This window comes from Callospermophilus lateralis, chromosome 6, assembly GCF_048772815.1.
Source record: "Callospermophilus lateralis isolate mCalLat2 chromosome 6, mCalLat2.hap1, whole genome shotgun sequence".
In the NCBI taxonomy this organism is placed as follows: domain Eukaryota; kingdom Metazoa; phylum Chordata; class Mammalia; order Rodentia; family Sciuridae; genus Callospermophilus; species Callospermophilus lateralis.
The window spans coordinates 153,595,904-153,614,865 of record NC_135310.1 but is presented as its reverse complement, the minus strand read 5'-3'; the positions used below and the strand labels follow the sequence as shown (position 1 = coordinate 153,614,865).

General features: G+C 44.3%; 1 protein-coding gene across 1 annotated transcript in view; it reads left to right on the top strand.

The window, feature by feature from the left end:
* The window catches only part of Kif13a (kinesin family member 13A), a 176,777-nt gene that overhangs the window by 137,198 nt on the left and 20,617 nt on the right, over positions 1-18,962 (top strand). The window contains 11 exon segments of the mRNA XM_076859246.1: positions 1,123-1,263; positions 1,954-2,103; positions 4,595-4,756; positions 5,553-5,726; positions 8,116-8,267; positions 9,522-9,654; positions 9,824-9,970; positions 12,965-13,003; positions 14,581-14,680; positions 16,125-16,251; positions 18,024-18,079. Coding sequence (XP_076715361.1) covers positions 1,123-1,263; positions 1,954-2,103; positions 4,595-4,756; positions 5,553-5,726; positions 8,116-8,267; positions 9,522-9,654; positions 9,824-9,970; positions 12,965-13,003; positions 14,581-14,680; positions 16,125-16,251; positions 18,024-18,079 — 1,381 coding nt within the window.

The following is an 18,962-nucleotide window of genomic DNA, read 5'->3' as shown; positions in this document are numbered from 1 at the left end:
CGGAAACTGGGAAGAAAACAGCCCTTCATTTGTTTTCAATCCAGGAAGCTAGTGAGGAAGGGAGTCAGGGAGCACCTCATTTTGACCCAGTAGTTCTGAGTACATAGGCCTAGAAGGGTATATAGTTTTATGTCCTTCGTATGTATACAAGGTGGCTGTCTCGGTGGCCTTTGTAGTAGTGAAAACTTGAAACAGCCTTGATGTTCAACAACAGAATGATCAGTCATATGTGTGTCCAAATGGTGGTCTGCTATGTTGCATTAAAATAAATCACGTTTGTGAAGAATATTAAGAAAATAATAACAATGTAAAAAACTAGTGAGAGAATTGGGATATGATATATTTTGTTGGATCCTGGTTATAATAAAAATGAAAAGTATAGCCAGGTGTGGTTGCGCACGCCTGTAAACCCAGTGACTGGGGAGCCTGAGGCAGGAAGATTGGAAGTTCAAGGCCAGCCTCAGAAACTTAGTGAATAGCTAAGTAACTTAGCAAGACCCTGTCTCAAAATGAAAAAAATAAAAAGAGCTGGGAATGTGGCTTAGTGGTTAACCACCCCTAGGTTCAATTCCTAGTACCAAATAAATAACAAAAAGATAAATGACAAGTGTGTGCATAGGTTTGCATAGAAGATAGAAAATAAACTGCAGTATTTTCTAGGTAAGAGAATGTTAGCTTTTTTTAAGATTTTTTTGTTTTAATTAGTTATACATGACTTTAAAATTCACTTTGATATATCATATGTAATGGAGTATAATTTCTCGTTCTTCTAGTTATACATGATGTAGAATCCCACCAGCCATATAGTTATATAGTCCACTGTCCTTCCTACCACCATACTCCCTCCCCTCCCCTCACTCCCTCTATCTAATCTAAAGTAACTCTATTTTTCCCACCGCACCCCACCCCAATTGTGAATTAGCATCCTCATAGCAGAGAAAACATGGGGCTTTTGATTTTGGGAGATTGGCTTATTTTGTTTAGCATAATGAGAATGTTATCTTTTTTTTGTATACATTTTATGTGTTCTGCAAACTCTTTAGTGTGAGTGTGTACGTGTGTAGGATTTAACAATTTTAAAAAGCTGCAATGTTCATTTTGTTGGTTTTCTTCGTCCTGCAGAGAGGTGCGATAGTGAGTGAGCCTGCTATTCAAGTGAGGAGAAAGGGGAAGAGCACCCAAGTTTGGACCATTGAGAAGCTGGAGAACAAGTTAATTGACATGAGAGACCTCTATCAAGAATGGAAGGAGAACGTCCCTGAGGTAAAAGGACAACACGTAAAGGAAACTGGTCACATCAACTGCCAAGACCACAGATGACGTCATCACCAGAAACCCACATGCGTGCACCCATGCACATACACGTGCTCACAAGCACACATGCACGCACACCCGTGACACTAAGTAAAAACAGAAAGGTGATTTTGAAAGAGTTTTAGTAGCATAGAGTGATGGGCACCATCTCATTTTAAGTCACATGAACGGGACGGAGGTGGACCTGTGCTGTTGTGTCGATGTCCTGAAAATCGGTTTCTCTAGAGGCAGCACGGGTTTTGCATTCATCGTGTGTGCATGTGCCCCTAGGTGTGGCCTTGGCTGGGTGGGCTTGGAAGAGTGACTTTTGTGCACGTAATCCATTGTTTTGGAGGTTAGTAATAGAAGAGAAGGCGTGGCAAAGACCACAGAGGTGTGGGGTGGAGAAACTGCAGGCGGCTGCAACGGGGAAGATGAGCAGCAGCTGAGAATCCTCCACACGGTTCCTTAGTTCCAAACAAGGAAGCCCATCTCACATGCTGATTCTGTTGTATGATGTGAACACGATTCTTCTTTTACTTATTTGTTTCCACTAAAGCTTCCTTAAAGCATGATTTTTTTTCTAATGCTGTTTTTAAATAATACAAAGCTGATGTCTTGTCTCCTGCCCACCCACCACCTGCCCTCCCTACTGCTCAGGCCAAGAGGCTCTACGGGAAGCGAGGGGACCCTTTTTACGAAGCCCAGGAGAACCACAACCTGATCGGCGTGGCCAACGTGTTCCTGGAGTGCCTGTTCTGTGACGTGAAGCTTCAGTACGCAGTCCCCATCATCAGCCAGCAGGGGGAGGTAAGGACAGGTCGCCTCAAAATAGAGGTCTGAAATCTTTTAAAGCCATCTTGAGGTAGATAAAGAAACCAGGGCAGACGGTCACAATCTGCCTGCTCTTTTCTCAGCTAATCGCTGGTACTAGTAGAAACTCTCAAGATTACATTATAGTCTTAAAAGGTAATTATAACACAGTTGATGTTTGTAGTTCACAGTGTGTGTGTGTGTGTGTGTGTGTGTGTGTGTGTGTCTGTGTGTGTGTGTAACTAAACTGGAAATCTTTTGGCAACAAGATTCAGTTCCATGCCCCGTATTACTTTCCCTTTTAAAAGGCAATCTCATATCTTTAGTTCCTTCACGACCCCTAAATGATGTTTATAAGATGATATAACTTGGAGGATTATTATGAAGCCCAAAATATTCAAAATAACAAGTTTAAATAACTCATTGTTACTCCCTTTTGAATCCTCCTATTTCAGTTATTTAGATACAGTGGCTTGCTATAGGCCTAAGACATTTTGGAAAATGTTGAAGTTCAAACCTTTTCTTTTTTAAAATCATTTCATCAGCTGATGTTTTAATTTCCAGCTTAGCAATGCCCTTGCTATCTAGCTTGTCCTTCATAACATACAAATTTGAAGTACCAAGTTGTGTTGTGACTCGGCGCAGCCTGGGGATAAGATGCCGTTCTCCCCAGAGCAATGCTGGGAAATAGACCCGAGTGCCCATGTGGGATGCAGGTCCACGGCCCACGTCTGTGTGTAGTAACCCCCCACCTATTCTGCTCTGGACCAATAGCCAGAGTTGCTTTTTCCCATGTTAAAAAATGCATAGCCCATCCAGGCACGGTACACACCTGTCATCCCAGCTTCTCGGGAGGCAGAGGAGGGAGGATTGAGAGTTCAAAGATGGCCTCAGCAAAAGGGAGGCACTAAGCAATTTAGAGAGACCCTATATAAAAATAAAAAATTAAAAGTGCTGGAGATGTGGCTCCGTGGTTAAGCACCCCTGCGTTCAATCCCTTGTATCGAAAAAAAACAAAAATAGCTCTCCAGGCACAGTGGCTCATGCCTATAATCCCAGAGGCTCAGGAGTCTGAGGCAGGAAGGTGGCAAGTTCAAAGTCAGCCTCAGTAATGTGGTGAAAACCTGTCTCAAAGTGAAAAATAAAAAGGGTTAGGATAGAGCCCAGTGGTAGAATAGCCCTGGGCTCCCACCCCAGTACCCCACCCCACCCCAAAATTATACAGCTCATATGGCAAAGGAATCTAATGGCTGAGACCCTTGCTCAGGGACTCTTAAATTGGGGTCTGAGGTACGCTGTTTTACTTCATGAATCCCCCTGAAATTACTTTACAAATGTATTAGATTCTCAAAAAAAACACCTCAAAGAATACAATCTGACCCACTATCTTCTGGCTGATTTATCACGTTTCCTGTCTCCTCCTCCTGACCACTTCTGTTTGTCTCACTTGTCAAATACCAACAATTAGCTTCTCTCAGATTCTTGGTGCCAGTTGCCATGTTGAAGTTGAGTCTGAGCCACCTTTCCAAATAACGCCCCCTGCCCAGGCGGCAGCACGGAGGACGTGCCCCCCCCCCCCCCCCCCCGGGCAGTCCTTCTGACCTGACCTGTGCGCTGGAGGGTGACCGGCTGCAGAAGGGCGCTGAAACACCCCTTGAGCATCCTCCTTGTGCTCTAGTTCCGTTCCCTACGAGCGACTTCAGGAGGAACGCTGTTGAACCGGCCCCTATCCTAGAACCACCACCACATGGGGGAATGAAAAACAGCTGTAAAAGAGCTGGTTCTTATATCTGTGTGGCTTTCTTCAGGCCGTTCTTCCCTTCCCGACACAGGTGTGTCTGGGATCAGCACCCTCAGGCCGTCTGAGCTGCACAGTTCTCTGCTCCATGAGTGCGGGAGCCACGTCTCTTTGGTTTACGGCTGTGAGCACGGCTTAGCACCTTCCCTGGCACCACCCATCCCTAGTGAATACTTGTTGAGTTGATAAATGGACATATTTACCCTCTATCTGTATATTCTTACTGGGTTTTGACTTCTCACGGTCTCTTCCCACGTGACTGGGAGTTCCCTCATGGCAGGGCCTGTATCTCTATCTTGCTGTCCCATGAGCCTAGGTGTTTGAAATAAATAAGTTCATGAAGCATTTGGTCAAATAAATGCCTGCACAAATGTATAAAGAGACGTGGGGCATAGAGAGTTCCAGGTAGAGAGTGAAAGCTGCCGTCCAGGTGTTCCTGGGTTGACCTGAAGTAAAAAGGTAAGACTGAGGATGTTTCCAAAAGGCAAGTCGCCAGGAGGCAAATCTAGCTCAGTGTAAGGCAGGACTGTTGCAGGCGCCGGGCTCTGGGCATGGTGGGTTTCCCATCGCTGGACATGGCAAAATGGGGGCCACAGAGCTGCTCCCAGGTGCTTGTAGGTGGGTTTCTGAGTCATGTCAGTGATGCTAGTGGCAAGCTTTGTAACTTCATGGAGCTCTCCCCTGGCCCAGGTCGCAGGGCGTCTGCACGTGGAGGTGATGCGGGTGACGGGGGCTGTTCCCGAGCGCGTGGTGGAGGATGACTCTTCAGAGAACTCGAGCGAAAGCGGGAGCCTGGAAGTCGTGGATGGCAGCGGAGAGATCATCCACCGCGTCAAGAAGCTGACGTGCCGGGTGAGCGGGGCAGCCCAGGAGGCGCACACAGATGACCTTTGGGGTGCAGGCAAAGGGTCAAGAAGTTTATGAGAATTTTTCACCCAGAGTCATAAAGTTTAAATTGTCTGAAAACAGATGGAACCGTGGGTGGCATCTTCTCCAGAAGCATAGCACACTTTCTGAAGACAGTTGGATAAGATTCCAACTGTCCAGCTTGAACTGTCCAACTTGGTTCCAGGACATACTACAGATACCAAAGTCCACGCAGGCTCTAGCTCCTTATATACCATGGAGGAGGATTTGCATATAATCTGTGCACCCTCATAGACTTTAATCTCTGGATCACATATACTGAGTAATACAGCAAAATGCTACATAAGGAGTTATTCTACTGTGTTGTTTAGGAATTGACAACAAGAAAAGAAATCTACAAGGGTTCCGCACAGGCTTGGTATTTTTTTCAAACATTTTCATCCTCTGTCAGTTTAGCCCACAGGTGTGGTAGGCTCACCTGTGTTGGGCACATGAGGAGTATGTGCTGCTTAGTGAATCAGATCACATCTGTATCAGAAACTTGGTCAGTAGGAAGGTTTGCAGGAATGTGTGTACTTGTTACCAGATTTTCCACTGTAGATAGAGAACTCTGGTACAGATTTCACTATACATAGAACCCTTAATGAAATAGTGTCAAATGTTCTCAGATGACAAATGGATGACTGCTTCATTCCATCACCTTCTCTTTAATTGGAGACAATAGTGTGTGACTTAATGTTCCCTTTATAGGAGTTATATTTGCATCTTTTAATCTCCTCAGGTCAAAATCAAAGAGGCAACTGGGCTGCCCTTAAGCCTATCCAATTTCGTCTTCTGTCAGTATACGTTCTGGGACCAGTGTGAGTCTGCCGTGGCTGCCCCGGTGGTGGACCCTGATGTGCCCTCCCCACAGTCCAAGGATGCCCAGTACACAGTGACCTTCTCTCACTGTAAGGTACAGATGCCGTTGCAAAGTGAGCTCCAGGGCTGGGCGTGACTCGGAGCTAGAGCCCGCGCTGTACACCTGTACGCTGTACGTGCACAAGGCCCTGGGGTCTGCGTGGAGCACTGCAGAAAAACAAAGCAACGAAGCAAACTATGTCGGGGGCAGTGGAGTCGGGTGCAGTTGTAAAATCCAATCATAACTTCCAGGGTTTCCCTGTAAAAGTTTTCATTAAATGTAACATCTTATTGGACTTTTTAACCTCAAAATCAACTTTTACAAATTTGAATAATTTAGAAATATTTAAAACAAAATCTGAAAGACTTCAACTTGCAGTCTTATTCTACAGACTTTTGACCACCAGTAGCAGTTTTCTATACTTGATTTTTTGGGGATTTTTTATTTGTTGGTTTTTTTGAGCCAGGGTCTCACTGTGTTGCCCATGCCAGCCGTGAACTCCTGGGCCCAAGAGATCCTCCTGCATCAGCCTCCCGAGTAGCTAGGACTGCAGACGTATGCCACTGCACCTTGCAATGTATTTTAGTAAAATATTTTCTATGCCTTGCAACTCTGGTATGTGTAGGATGAACGTGCACACACATAAATGGACATAGAGATACACCTTTACATCATGCACATGTAATTTGGTTTAAAAATATTTTACAAAATGAGGCTCCCACTAGACCCTGCAAAACTGTGAGCGTCTTGATGTGTGAGTTGTTATAGATACTTCTCATTCTTTTGAATGTGGCATAATATTCTAAGCACAGCGTTCTGTGTGAATTTTTAAAGAAAATATAAAATGGAAAAGGGGAGCTCATGGTGAGTGCGGGTGACTGACCTTGGGGAGGCACTGCCTGCTCTCCCTTCACAGGGGACTGCCAGTAGTTCTTTTCTGAAAGACCAACTCTATGCTCTGAAATTGTCCTTTTCCTGGATGAGAGATATTCAAGACCCTTTCTTTTTCAATTTATAATTGTGCTTGTTCTTTCCAGCTTTACACTCGGAGAACACATGCACATCACCACCTATCAAATTTCACATAGGGAAAGATTTTCAAGTCTTTTTCTAAATATAGCCTTCATGTCTTTACTGGTGTTTAGCAAGTCTGTTCTCCAAGTCTTTATCAATCATTCTTTTATTATTATTCTCTGAATATTCTTTTTCTTTTGTACTAGAGATTGAACCCAGGGATGCTTCACCACTAAGCTACATCCCCAGTCCTTTTTATTTATTTATTTTTTGAGACAGAATCTCACTAAGGTGGCCAGGTTGGCCTCTAACTTGCAATCCTCTTGCCTCAGCCTCTCAAGTAATTAGGATTACAGGTGTGCGCATCATACTCAGAATGTTCTCGGAATATTTTTTTAATATTTATTTTTTAGTTGTAGTTGGACACAATACCTTTGTTTTATTTATTCATCTTTATGTGGTGCTGAGGATCAAACCCAGGGCTTCGCACATGCTAGACGAGTGTTCTACTGCTGAGCCACAACTCCAGCCCTCTGAATATTCATTCTTTTAAATATTCCTCATGTTTCTTTGGATCTACCAAGTGGTTTCTTTAGAAGTAGGAAAGGATGATGTCTGAATTTTAGATGCATCCTGGTTAAAGACTATTTAATATCAACTATTTCCCGAGCCCTAGGTGCACTATGTAACCTTAAGTTTTTTTTTTTTCCTTCTAAAATTCTGGGTCTGTCTCCAAATAAAATGAAAACACAGTATAACTCAGTGTAACACATTGTTTCTATAAATTACAGTCACACAGTGACTCCACCTGAGAGTATCCACTTGGGATTCCTCTGAGATGCTAATGGAAAGAAAATTGGTTTTGTTCTTTTGCCTGCTGCATAATTTGGGGTGATCTGCCACATCTCTCAGCCAATTCCCTATCCATTTCCACACCGTCATCTGTTTGTGCTTTAGAATGGGGACCCGAGGTGGCAGGGCTCAAGGGCAAGAGCATACATAAGTCATGAAGATAACTGTAGAAAATTGAATTCCATCATTACTCTCCCAAGCCATGGTGAGGAGCAATCCTTTGATTGAGTCTGTGCCAGCTGGAAGTCAGAGTGTCCCTGCAGAACCAAGAAGGAACCAAGAGGAAGAGAATGCAGATTGAGCTCTGCAAAAACCAGCTAGCAGTTTGACTTTGGATAAGTCCTTCTCTTCAGTTTCCTCACTTAGAAAAGAAAGTGGTTGAATTAAATAGGCTCACAGTTTCCTGCCAGATCCAATATTCTGTGCTTCTTTATCATTTTCCCAGAAAATAGAAGAGATGGGTTTAAGGTAGAAACAGGCTAGAATCCTCCAGCATGAATCAGTGTGCAGTTGAAGGCTAAGGGGTTTCACAGTCTGCTTATGCGTGGCTCCTGTCTTGCTCTCCTTTCTTACCCAGGACTATGTGGTGAATGTCACCGAGGAGTTCCTAGAGTTCATCTCAGATGGAGCCCTGGCAATTGAGGTCTGGGGCCACCGGTGTGCTGGCAATGGCAGCTCCGTCTGGGAAGTGGACTCTCTTCACGCTAAGACGAGAACATTGCACGACAGGTGCGTCATCAGCTGTGAGCTGGAAGCACAGGGTCACTTCATTAGTGAGTGAGAGAGAAGCCAGACAGCGACCCCTGGACTGTACTTGTCACCTTGGACAAGTCACTCAACGTCTGTCTCTGTGCCTGCTTCCTCTGTGAGAATAATTGAAGGAGCAGCCAGGCACCAGAGAAATACAGGGGGAAGGTGGTTATTTCGACAGACATGACTGCAACAACTGCAAAAAAAGAGTTAACCTTGAGTTTACTTCACACTGTACACAAAAATTAATTTGAGATAGATCCCTAGCTTTAAATGCAAAAGCAAAACTATAAAGCTAATGGAAGAAAGCAGGAGGGTATCTTCACAATTTTGGTTGTAAATTCTCAGGCCACAGAAAATGCTAGTCAGAGAAGAATAAATTTTTCACATTGGACTTAATCAAAATTAAAAGCTGTGCCCATCAAGGGCTGGATTTGGCTCAGTGGTAGAGCATTTGCCTAGCACGTGGGAGGCACTGGGTTTGAGTCTCAGCACCATATATAAATGAATAAATAGTGGTTCACCAAGAACTAAAAAAATTTTGAAAAAAAGAGCTGTGCCAATCTAAACATATCACTATGAAAATTGATAGGTAAGCCACCATCTGGGAGAAAACTGGCAATTTCTTCTATGACCCAACAATCCCACCATCAAGATTTAGGTATTTAACCAAGAGAAGTGAAAACCTACGTCCATAAACAGAGGTGTATACAAATGTTCATTTCAGCTTTATCCGTAGTGGATAAAAAACTTGGGGAAGTTTCAAACAACCCAGATGTCCTTCAGTGGGTGAATTGGTAAACAAATACAACAGAGTCTTACTCAACATTAAGGAAAGAACTATTTATATCAATTTGGATGGATCTCAAAAATCATTGTATGAAACGAGAGAAGCCAGACCCAAAAGAGTCCATGTGGTGTGATCTCGTTTATATGAAGTTTTGGAATTGGAAGAACTCACCTGAGAGGGTGGCCTTCTGCCACAGGTTCAGGGTATTGAACAGGGGGGGACATAGTGGTGGGAGGGGTCCACAGGTGTGTGCATTTGCCCAAACTCTTGAAACTCTGTGCTGGAGATCTGGGCGTGTCACTGAAGGTAAGTTCTATCTCAATACATGCAAGCCCATAAGGAGATCACCTATGTGATGGCCGTGGGGCGTGCACAGTGACTGGTGGCTTGCTCCATTACTAATACTGGACAATGGCGCTGTTTCTTGTTGGGTCATTTGGCAGGTGGAATGAAGTAACTCGAAGAATAGAGATGTGGATCTCCATATTAGAACTGAATGAGTTGGGGGAGTATGCCGCCGTGGAGCTTCATCAGGCTAAAGATGTCAACACGGGGGGCGTCTTCCAGCTCAGACAGGTACTAAGTGTTGCTCGCTCCGTATTTCTACCGTCCCACGGTTTCTGGGAACTTTCTAATTATTCGTATCTCTGTTCTCCAATACTTTCCCTTCCCTTATTCCATCTCCTGTGCCTCCCCGTCCCCATGCCTGCCACCTATCTTCCCCCACGCCTACCCACCTCTGCAGGGTCACTCCCGGAGAGTGCAAGTCACAGTGAAACCTGTTCAGCATTCGGGAACACTGCCGCTCATGGTTGAAGCCATCTTGTCGGTATCCATTGGCTGCGTAACTGCCAGGTCCACCAAACTCCAAAGAGGGCTGGACAGTTACCAGGTAAGACACGCAGATGTGAAATGGTATTTAACAAAGGTCGGGGTAGGGGTCGTGGCTCAGGGGCAGAGTGCTTGCACCTCTACATGAGACCGCGGTTGGATCCCCAGCACTGAGGCAAAGGAATTAGATTATGCAGAAGTAAAGAAGCTAATGCTCTCTGATGAGGACCTGCTTGGGAATCTAATAGAACTTGTTAATCACATATCTTCTCCCAATTCACATTTCCACCCCTTGCCTGTTTCCCTAGATTTAAAATACTGTGTTTGCTTATTGTTAATTAATAATGATCTTATTATTATAAACACACACATTAATGCTATAGTAGTCATTTACTTTAGGCAGGTTTATTTCATGTCTGGCCCAAAATACGTTGGACATTTGATGTCACTGCCTGGCCCGATCCACTTTAATGGCATATTTGCCACTGTGCACTTTCAAAATGAACCAGTTCTTTTAAAGCTTTACTCCTTTTTTTTAAATAGTAAAGCTGTCCTCGTGATCATTTTTGTCCATTAAATCTCCATTTCCCAAATCCTATGCTCTCATTTAAAAATAAAAAGATGAAAACTTTAAAGAATCGGTCTTCATATTCCAGGCAAACCCTCTCAGTCATCCCCAAGAATAAGCTTTAAAGGGGGGCTTGCCCCTGCACGGCCTGAGGGAGGGCGTGTGCTCCCGGCTCATCGTCTGTCTGGAGCCGGAGCCTGAGCCCTGCCATCTGCAAATATTTCATCTCCCATCTCAGACCCTTTTGGCTTCATGGCATTTAGACAGATTTTTCTGAAAGCTCAAAATCAGGGCACAGACTGTTGGGCTTTAAGAAGGGATGGTGTCGCCAGACCCCGCCTTCCCTCGTCCGTCCAACCCCGAGTGCCATGTGCTGCTTCCAGGGTGGAGAGTGAGGCTCTGTGGGGTGGCTTCTCCCCGACCTCCGCTGGCCTGGGCAGGGAGGTGGACTGTAGGAGCCTCATCCCAGCTCAGTCCCTCACCTGGTCGTCAACTCCGGGGGCCACTGCAGGGCTTGGTAGAGGTGACCTGGGGGTCAGGAGACCAGGCTCGTCATCTCTCCAGCTCTGCCAAGTCGTTGCCTTCGCCAGATAATTTAAAACTGAGGTGGGTTTTTTCCCCCTTGTCCCAAATGGTGAAGGCAATAATTCTCTGAGGTCTGTTTCTGCAATAAAACTTTGTGGCTTAATAAATCTCAGATATTAGATGAACCTTTGAGTTTGTGTGTCTTAAACTGTGACCTTACAAAACATGGATCTTCAACTGGCTGAGTGTTCCCATTTCAGGGAATTTGTAAGGATTGGTTATTTGCATTTTTTAGAATGGCTCAACCTCTTGAGTTAAAACTGACTTTTTTTTTTTTTTTAATCAAAATGTGAACTCTAAACCATTAGCCTTTTCTGAGTGCTCTCTTCTCTTTTTTGGGGGGGTGGAGGGGGTGGAGGGTGGGTACTGGGGATTGAACTCAGGGACACCTAACCACTGAGCCACATCCCTAGCCCCATTTTGTATTTTTTTTTTTTTTTTTTTTTTTAATCTAGAGACAGGGTCTTATTGAGTTGCTTAACATCTCACTTTTGCTGAGGCTGGCTTTGAACTTGGGTTCCTCCTGCCTCAGCCTCCTAAACTGCTGGGATTACAGGCATACACCCACTATGCCCAGCTGTATTGTCTTGAAGAATATAGTACCAGGGCTGGGGTATACCTCAATAATACAGTGTGTGCTTAGCCTGTCTGGGGCCCTTCCCCAGCAACACACACGCACACGCACGCACAACATCAGTTTAAGGTAAATTTTTTCAAGATTAGGCTTACATTTAATAAGGTAGTCATATAACTGGTAATAATGGTTACTAGACCTTAAAAAAAAAAAGTAGTGTATTTTGAAGTATAAATGTGAATATAATTTTAACTTTTTAAAAACACTTTTAGGTTAATATCTCTTCTATTAATGAAAAGCATTTCATTATAAATTGGGTTTTTATGATCTTATTTCTCAGGAAAATTGTCTTAATCAAAACTTCTTTGTTGCTGGACATGGTGTGGACACCTGTTATCCCAGCTTCTTGGGAGGCTGAGGCAGGAGGGTCACAAGTTCAAGGCCAGCTTTAGCAATTTAGCAAGACTCTGTCTCAAAATAAAAAAAAACAAGAAGGGCTAGAGTTGTAGCTCAGTGGTAAAGTGTCTCTGGGTTCAATGCCCAGCACCAAAATAAAATAAAACAAACAAACAAAAGCCTATGTTTGCACCTTGTACTTTGTTTTTATCCATGCAAGGGGTGGGTGCAAGAAAGACCACTGAGGTTGGAGACAGAGGCCCAGCTTCCAGCCCGGCTTCCAGGATTAATTCATCTCATCCTACAGGTCTTAGTTTCTTCCTGACCAAAACCAAGATTTGGACAAAGAATCTCTCAAGTCCCTCACGGATTTGCAATTCTGTCTCCCTCAGCCCACCCCAGATCTCAGTTAGCCTAGCCGTAAATACATATTACCTGTCCTTTGGTATGAGGCCTGGCCCAATGGGGTTGGCTTCCATCTCCATCAGAGAGAGTTCTGTTTTTAAATAACTGCTCTATATTTTAAAAATTCTTTAGAAGCCAGGTATGATAGCACACGTGCCTATAATCCCAGTTACCTGGGAGGCTGAGGCAAGAGGACGGAGAGGGAGGCCAGCCTGGTCAATTTAGTGAGAATCTGTTTCAGATTTTTCAAAAGGACTAGTGATGTTGCTCAGTGCTTCCCTAGCATGTGTGAGGCCCTGGGTTCCATCCCCAGGACTGCGGGCGGGGGCGGGGGGAGAACTCTTCAAATTTTAGACAAGTGAGTTTAAATCCATAACCCTTTTTGAGATTCAATGAAATGTTTTGTTGTGCTGACGTTGTGTGAGCCGTCCATTATAATGTGTATGTTAAGCTCTAAGAATTATTTTCCCTGTGTGCTGTTTGAGAAACAAAATGCATGTCCTTTGTGTTTATTTTTTTCCTACCAGAGAGATGATGAGGATGGTGATGATATGGATAGTTACCAGGTATTGCTACTGCTGTCAATCCTGTGGCATGGGGCACAGCTATTGCTAATTGCCAGCATTTGCAAAGTGGAAGCCAGGGAGGAGGAAGGAGGACCAGGGAGCCAGAATATGCAGTTTTTCACTTGCTTTATATTTGCTTTCTATGTAATCAGGGGTGCGGTCCTGTTTCTGTTATTTTCCCTGTTAATTCAAAATTTGAAACCCAATACTGTATTTGGTGCTCTGCCATCTGGAATCACTAGCTTATAAAGCCCTGCTAGGCAAGACCATTATCACTTAAAAAGACCTGCAGTTCTCCATCTATAGTCTAGTCTTTCCTAGGCTGAACTGCACTGTGCTTCCCACATCCAAGGAACTAGCATTTTTCCAATAAGCCACTTTACTTTTAAAAAGACTTCACTGGCTAGAAAAATGAGAGACATTCATGCACTTCATTCTGTTTAGCCAGTTTTCTCCTCATATTAGGGTTAAGCTTAGTTTTTTCACAACCTACAGGATTTAAATCTCAGCTTTTTCTTTTGGAAATGCACAAAAAATATATTCACATGCAAAACAAGCACTAACTGGCTCCATATCAGAAAAGTCCGTCAGTGTGGTCAGGATCAAAGTAGCACACCTACTACTATTGGGGATTGATTCCCAGTTTGTACTTTTCCACACAAGTTAAGAGGGTATTTATGCAGTGTGCCTTTCTGTATGTCAATGATGGGTGCATTGTGGGAAAAGCTTCAGAGACCCCCAAGTGTCACCTCCTAATGTAATATCTTAAGAGTTATATTAAAATAGGCCAGTCCAATAGTATTTCAAATAGAATTGATGGGGTCTTTTCCCTACTCTTAATTTCATAAAGAAAGAAAAAAAAAGGCAAAGCAAACTTTTTGGGCAATGTCAGTGTCCCCTTGGATCTCAGCAGTGCCGTTGACTAACGTCCTGTGGCTTTTTCCGCGCTTCCTGCCGCATTGGTCCCAGTGAAGGCCGACAGCCGCTTTGGGGATTTCTTCAAGCATGGCTGAATGCATGTTGGGTTTTTGCATGGAAGAACCTTGGTTAGTCTCATGGTGGAGGTTGGACATGAGATCTGTGCAGCAACTTCAAAAGGTTCCCTGTTTGCATTTCAGAAAATAAATGTTATTAGACCATGGAACTATGAACCATGAAAATGCCTGGCATTTTCCTTTCCACTTGGTGCTATGTGATTTGAGCTCCGTTCATGGTTATCCTTCTGCTTTAAATTGCACATCTGTCGGTGAATAGCTACCATTTAAATGCACACACACACACACACACACACACACAGAATATAAAAATAATTCAGCGGCTGGTATGGTTTGAGCTTATCTTGCTTTCTATACAATTATCCTCTTGGAGAGCCAGGGCTCTGACTTCTGTATACCGACATCCTTGATCCGCATGCGGTGTTACTGAGGCCTCTCTGCTTTCTTGCCTATTAATCACCCAGCGATGTTCAATGACCTTTTCCTAATGAAAAGTTTCCTGATCGATTTGAACATCTTTTTAAAAAGAAAGAAACGGTGTTCTACGCACTGTATGGGAGATACTTTCCTCCGTCTTATCAGGAAGAAGACTTAAACTGCGTCCGAGAGAGGTGGTCAGATGCACTCATCAAACGACGAGAATACTTAGATGAGCAGATTAAAAAAGTCAGCAATAAGAAAGGTACGTGAGATTAACTCCCGAGATGACCTTCTGTGCTTCTAAGCAGCGGCAGCAGGTTGTGTTCTTCCCTTGATGAGACAGAAGAATCTTTGTTTTTTGAACTTGAAACAGACATACAGATACTTGTGAATCTAATTTTATGTTGTTGGTTTACAAAGGCTCTGAATTTTGAAAGTAATATGTTTTCATAAATCTCTGAGCTTTGTCATAAAATTGTCACATTAAAGGTCAAACTCACATTTGGGTCTTTTTAAGTTGTTGATGGACCTTTATTTTATTTATTTATATGCAGTGCTGAGGATCCAACCCAGTGCCTCACACGTTAGGCAGGTGCTCTACCACTGAGCCACAACCCCAGCCCCTCGCATCTGGCTTTTATGAACACAAACGTGATGGATCTCAATATAGCAGTATGAGGTGCGCCAGGTGCCAGAGTCAAGGGTTCACAGCAGCTTGAAGGTTCTGAGACCATGCTGGTTGGCACCTGGCTCCTGGTGGGCAGTAGCCTTGACCTCAGCTGGGTCACGGTGCTCCCTGCAGCTCCCTTGCTGCCCAAGGACGCAGCTTGCTTTGGCTGGCCACACCACTCGGATTCTGGAATAGAAATGTGCTCTTAGTCTCTCCCTCCGACTTCAGGGTCTACGTGTTGAGGTTGACCCAGCACCAACACACACGTCTTGAATGTTAATCCATTTCATACAGAAGTCAGCCAGAGTTCTCTCAGGAGACATCTTGGCTCAGCTCGTGGTGTCTGGTGGGAATGTGCTCAGCCCGCTTGTGAAAACTCACGTTGACTACACCTGGGGAGCCCCAGAATTGAATCATGGCAAGAGCATTCTAAAGTAGAGCAAATAAAATTCCTTTTCATAATGAGCAGAAAGGAAGAGAAAAAAGTTTTACCCTCAGCAACTTAGTGAGGCCCTGTCTCAAAATAAAAGGGGCTGGGTTATGTTGCTCAGTGGTTAGCGCCCCTAAGTTTGATCCAATATCCAGTGCACGCACACACAAACACACAGTTTTACAAAGCATAGTCTATGATGTCCTTAAATTGTCTGTCATTTTATAAGATGGTATCTAGCTTTATATGCCACGTCCATTATTTCATTTGATCACTTCAGCAAGGTCATGAAACACACTGACCTGAGTCACCACCGTTTGACAGATTAGGAAGCTAGGACTTGTCTTTTGAAGGCTTTCCCATATTTCAGTGCCAGGAACCTAAGTCCTCTGGTGCCTTCTTCTTTTCCTGGCATGCGGTGGGTACCGGGGCTGGGTCCAGCCTCTCCCAGCCTCGATGCTCAGGCCTGACCTTCGAAGCCGCAGACCCTTTTTTGGAACCTAGTGACGGTTAAGCCATGTGGGTGTCACTGAGTGCACATCCGTCTTCAGTGTGGACGCTGTCCTCCCCTCTCCTGGGCACCCATCCTCTCCTTTTCTTCTGCAGACAAGACAGAGGACGATGTGGAGCGGGAGGCACGGCTGGTGGAGCAGTGGGTGGGGCTGACGGAGGAAAGGAACGCTGTGCTGGTGCCCGCCCCGGGCAGTGGGATCCCCGGCGCCCCGGCTGACTGGTGAGGCCCCCGGCCTTCTGTGCCCTGAGGGTGGGTGTCCACTGCCTGTGGCAAGAGCCATGCCCATGGCTTTCTAGGATCGTCACAGTGAACGCCAAGGAACTGAGCTGTCAGAGAAGGGCCACTAACCCTAGTGCTCTCTCCCACTGCAGCCAGCTTCCTCCTGCAGGAAGCCAGAGAGATTGCTGACCCTCCAAGAACCCAGTGCCACTCCTGTATTCCTCTGAATGAGAACTTGAACACTGTTTCCTGATCTCTAGGAATCCTATCATGTTGGCTAAAAAGGATATTCCCAGAGTGTAGGGGGCAGTTTTTTAGGTTTTATTGGTGGTGGTGGTAGTGCTGGGGAATCAAATCCATATCACTTTACCACTGAGCTATATCCCTGGCCCATTTTATGAATTTTATGTTTGAAATAGGATCTTGCTAATTTTCTCAGGCTGGCCTCAAATTTGCAATCCTCCTGCCTCAGCCTCTCTGAGTCATTGGTTGAGATTACCCGGGTGTGCCACTGTACCCAGCCTTTTTTGTTGGTTTGGTTTGGTTTGGTTTTTGGGGTGCTGAGGATTGAACCCAGGGCCTGGTGCATGTTAGGCAAGATCTCTGACACTGTGTGACATCCACGACCCTGTTTGTTCTTATTTTCCCTAGTATGTGTTATTTTGGTAACTAGCAAAGAGTAAGCACTTAATCCTACGTAGTCAGTCAATCACTTGATTGATAATCGATGCTTGGTATGCTCCTGAGAAACAGCCTAGTGCCCAAAGCTCTGGAGTGAAATAGTTTGGGTTTGGGATTTAGTTCTTGGTTTTAGCTCTTCAGTGTGTGTTGTGTGTGTGTGTGTGTGTGTGTGTGTGTGTGTGTGGTGTTAAACACCTTGCTTATCTTCACACAGCCTTCCTTGTAGATTACGATGTACATAAAATAACTGCACCACCATTTGGTACACAGTAGGGCTGCTTCTTGCTCTCATTCTCTTTCTAATTACAAAAATATGCCCTTGAGACTGATTCCCTTTGAATGCAAAATGTGCATGCCCAGATAGTTTAATTTGGACACACTTAGCAACCCTCGTGGTATCGTCTGCGTGTCTGTGGATACGTGGAGCTGTAACCAGTTCCATGGTTTGTTTTATGCGACTGGAGAACTGAGTCTGCAAGTGCATGACTTGTGACTGGTTGTCTCTCCCTTGGGTTCCGCCTCGTGCTGGAATCCCGCTCCACGCTGTCTCTGCTGGCCCCTTGGGGGGAGCCAGCTCCTTCCCGACCTGATTGTTTCTCAGAGCCCTCTATCTTAGCACAGTCTCCCCCATTTCACATATTTTCAAACTTCAGAGGCACCTGAGTATTTGCAAAATGTGGTCCTGGGTTGTGTCCCTGTGTCCTAGGAGATGCTTTGTCCTGCACCTGAGGCCTCCTCCTCCACACGTCTCGGGTGTTCCTCCAGGCTCTTAGCTGTTGGCCCCTTTGTTCACTTCCTCTAGTTCCTCTAGCTCTGATCTATCTCATTACCACCACCTACACCCCTGTTTTAGAAAGTCTTCAAATGACCTCTGTTTCAATTGGTTGCATTTAATTCACATATCTGGTGTCTCCTGCACATAAATCCTGTAGTCCCCAGGATTGGGTTGTAGGGAGGTGAGCGTGTAAGACTAGGCCAGCCACAGAACCTGCCTCTCCACAGGGCTTCTCTTCTGCTTCCATGACCCTGTTTTATAAACCAGCAAGATAGCAGACAGATACTTTATTGTTAAATTTTGTTATTAAATTTAGGATTCCACCTTCTGGAATGGAAACCCACATACCAGTTCTCTTCCTTGATTTGAATGGTAAGTTCCAGGAGCCACCACATTTAATTAAAATTTGTCATGTATTCAGACTCACATTACTTCAATCTGTAAATCACTTTTGTAATTGCTCATGTGCCATGTCTAGGTGACATTGTGGTTCATTCAAACCTATGTAAGCATGAGAGATAGTATCACTGACAGAAAGATGTAAATATTTAATTAAAAAAATAAGAACAGTTAGGGGCTGGAGACGTGGCTCAGTGGTGAAGCACTTACCTTGTACGCATGAAGCTGTGAGTTTGATCCTTAGCAACACACACACACACACACACACACACACACACCCTCCACTTAGGGATATTGAGAATTATGTACAAGAATATTAAAGCAGTTGTTCTGAAACGTTGATATTACTTCTGAAGCATAGGATGGCTTCTGAGAAGGACCCATTTGCTGGGTCAAATGGTGCTACATAAGACATGTTTGTTTTTCTTAGGAGAAAGGAATTATATGGAAACTTCTTGAAGTTAAAGACAGATTAGGATCCATCATGTATTTATTTGTTTGCTTGTTGTAGATGAACACAATACCTTTATTTTTTTTAATTTAAAAAAATTTTTTTTAGTTGTAGTTGGACACAGTACCTTTATTTTATTTATTTATTTTTATTGGTGCTGAGGATCAAACCGAGCATCTGACACGTGCCAGGCAAGTGCTCTACCACTGAGCTACAACCCCAAGCCCCCATCATATCTTCTTAACTTAAAACCATTCATGCTACTTTTCTTCCAGCCTTGGTCACATGGAAAACAGTCTTATGTGCTATATGACTCCACAAAAAGATGACCAAGACTGTATGTAATACAGCCGCCTCTCATCTCAGGGAGGTGAATAGGATTCTTCTCCAGGAGGAAAATCCCTC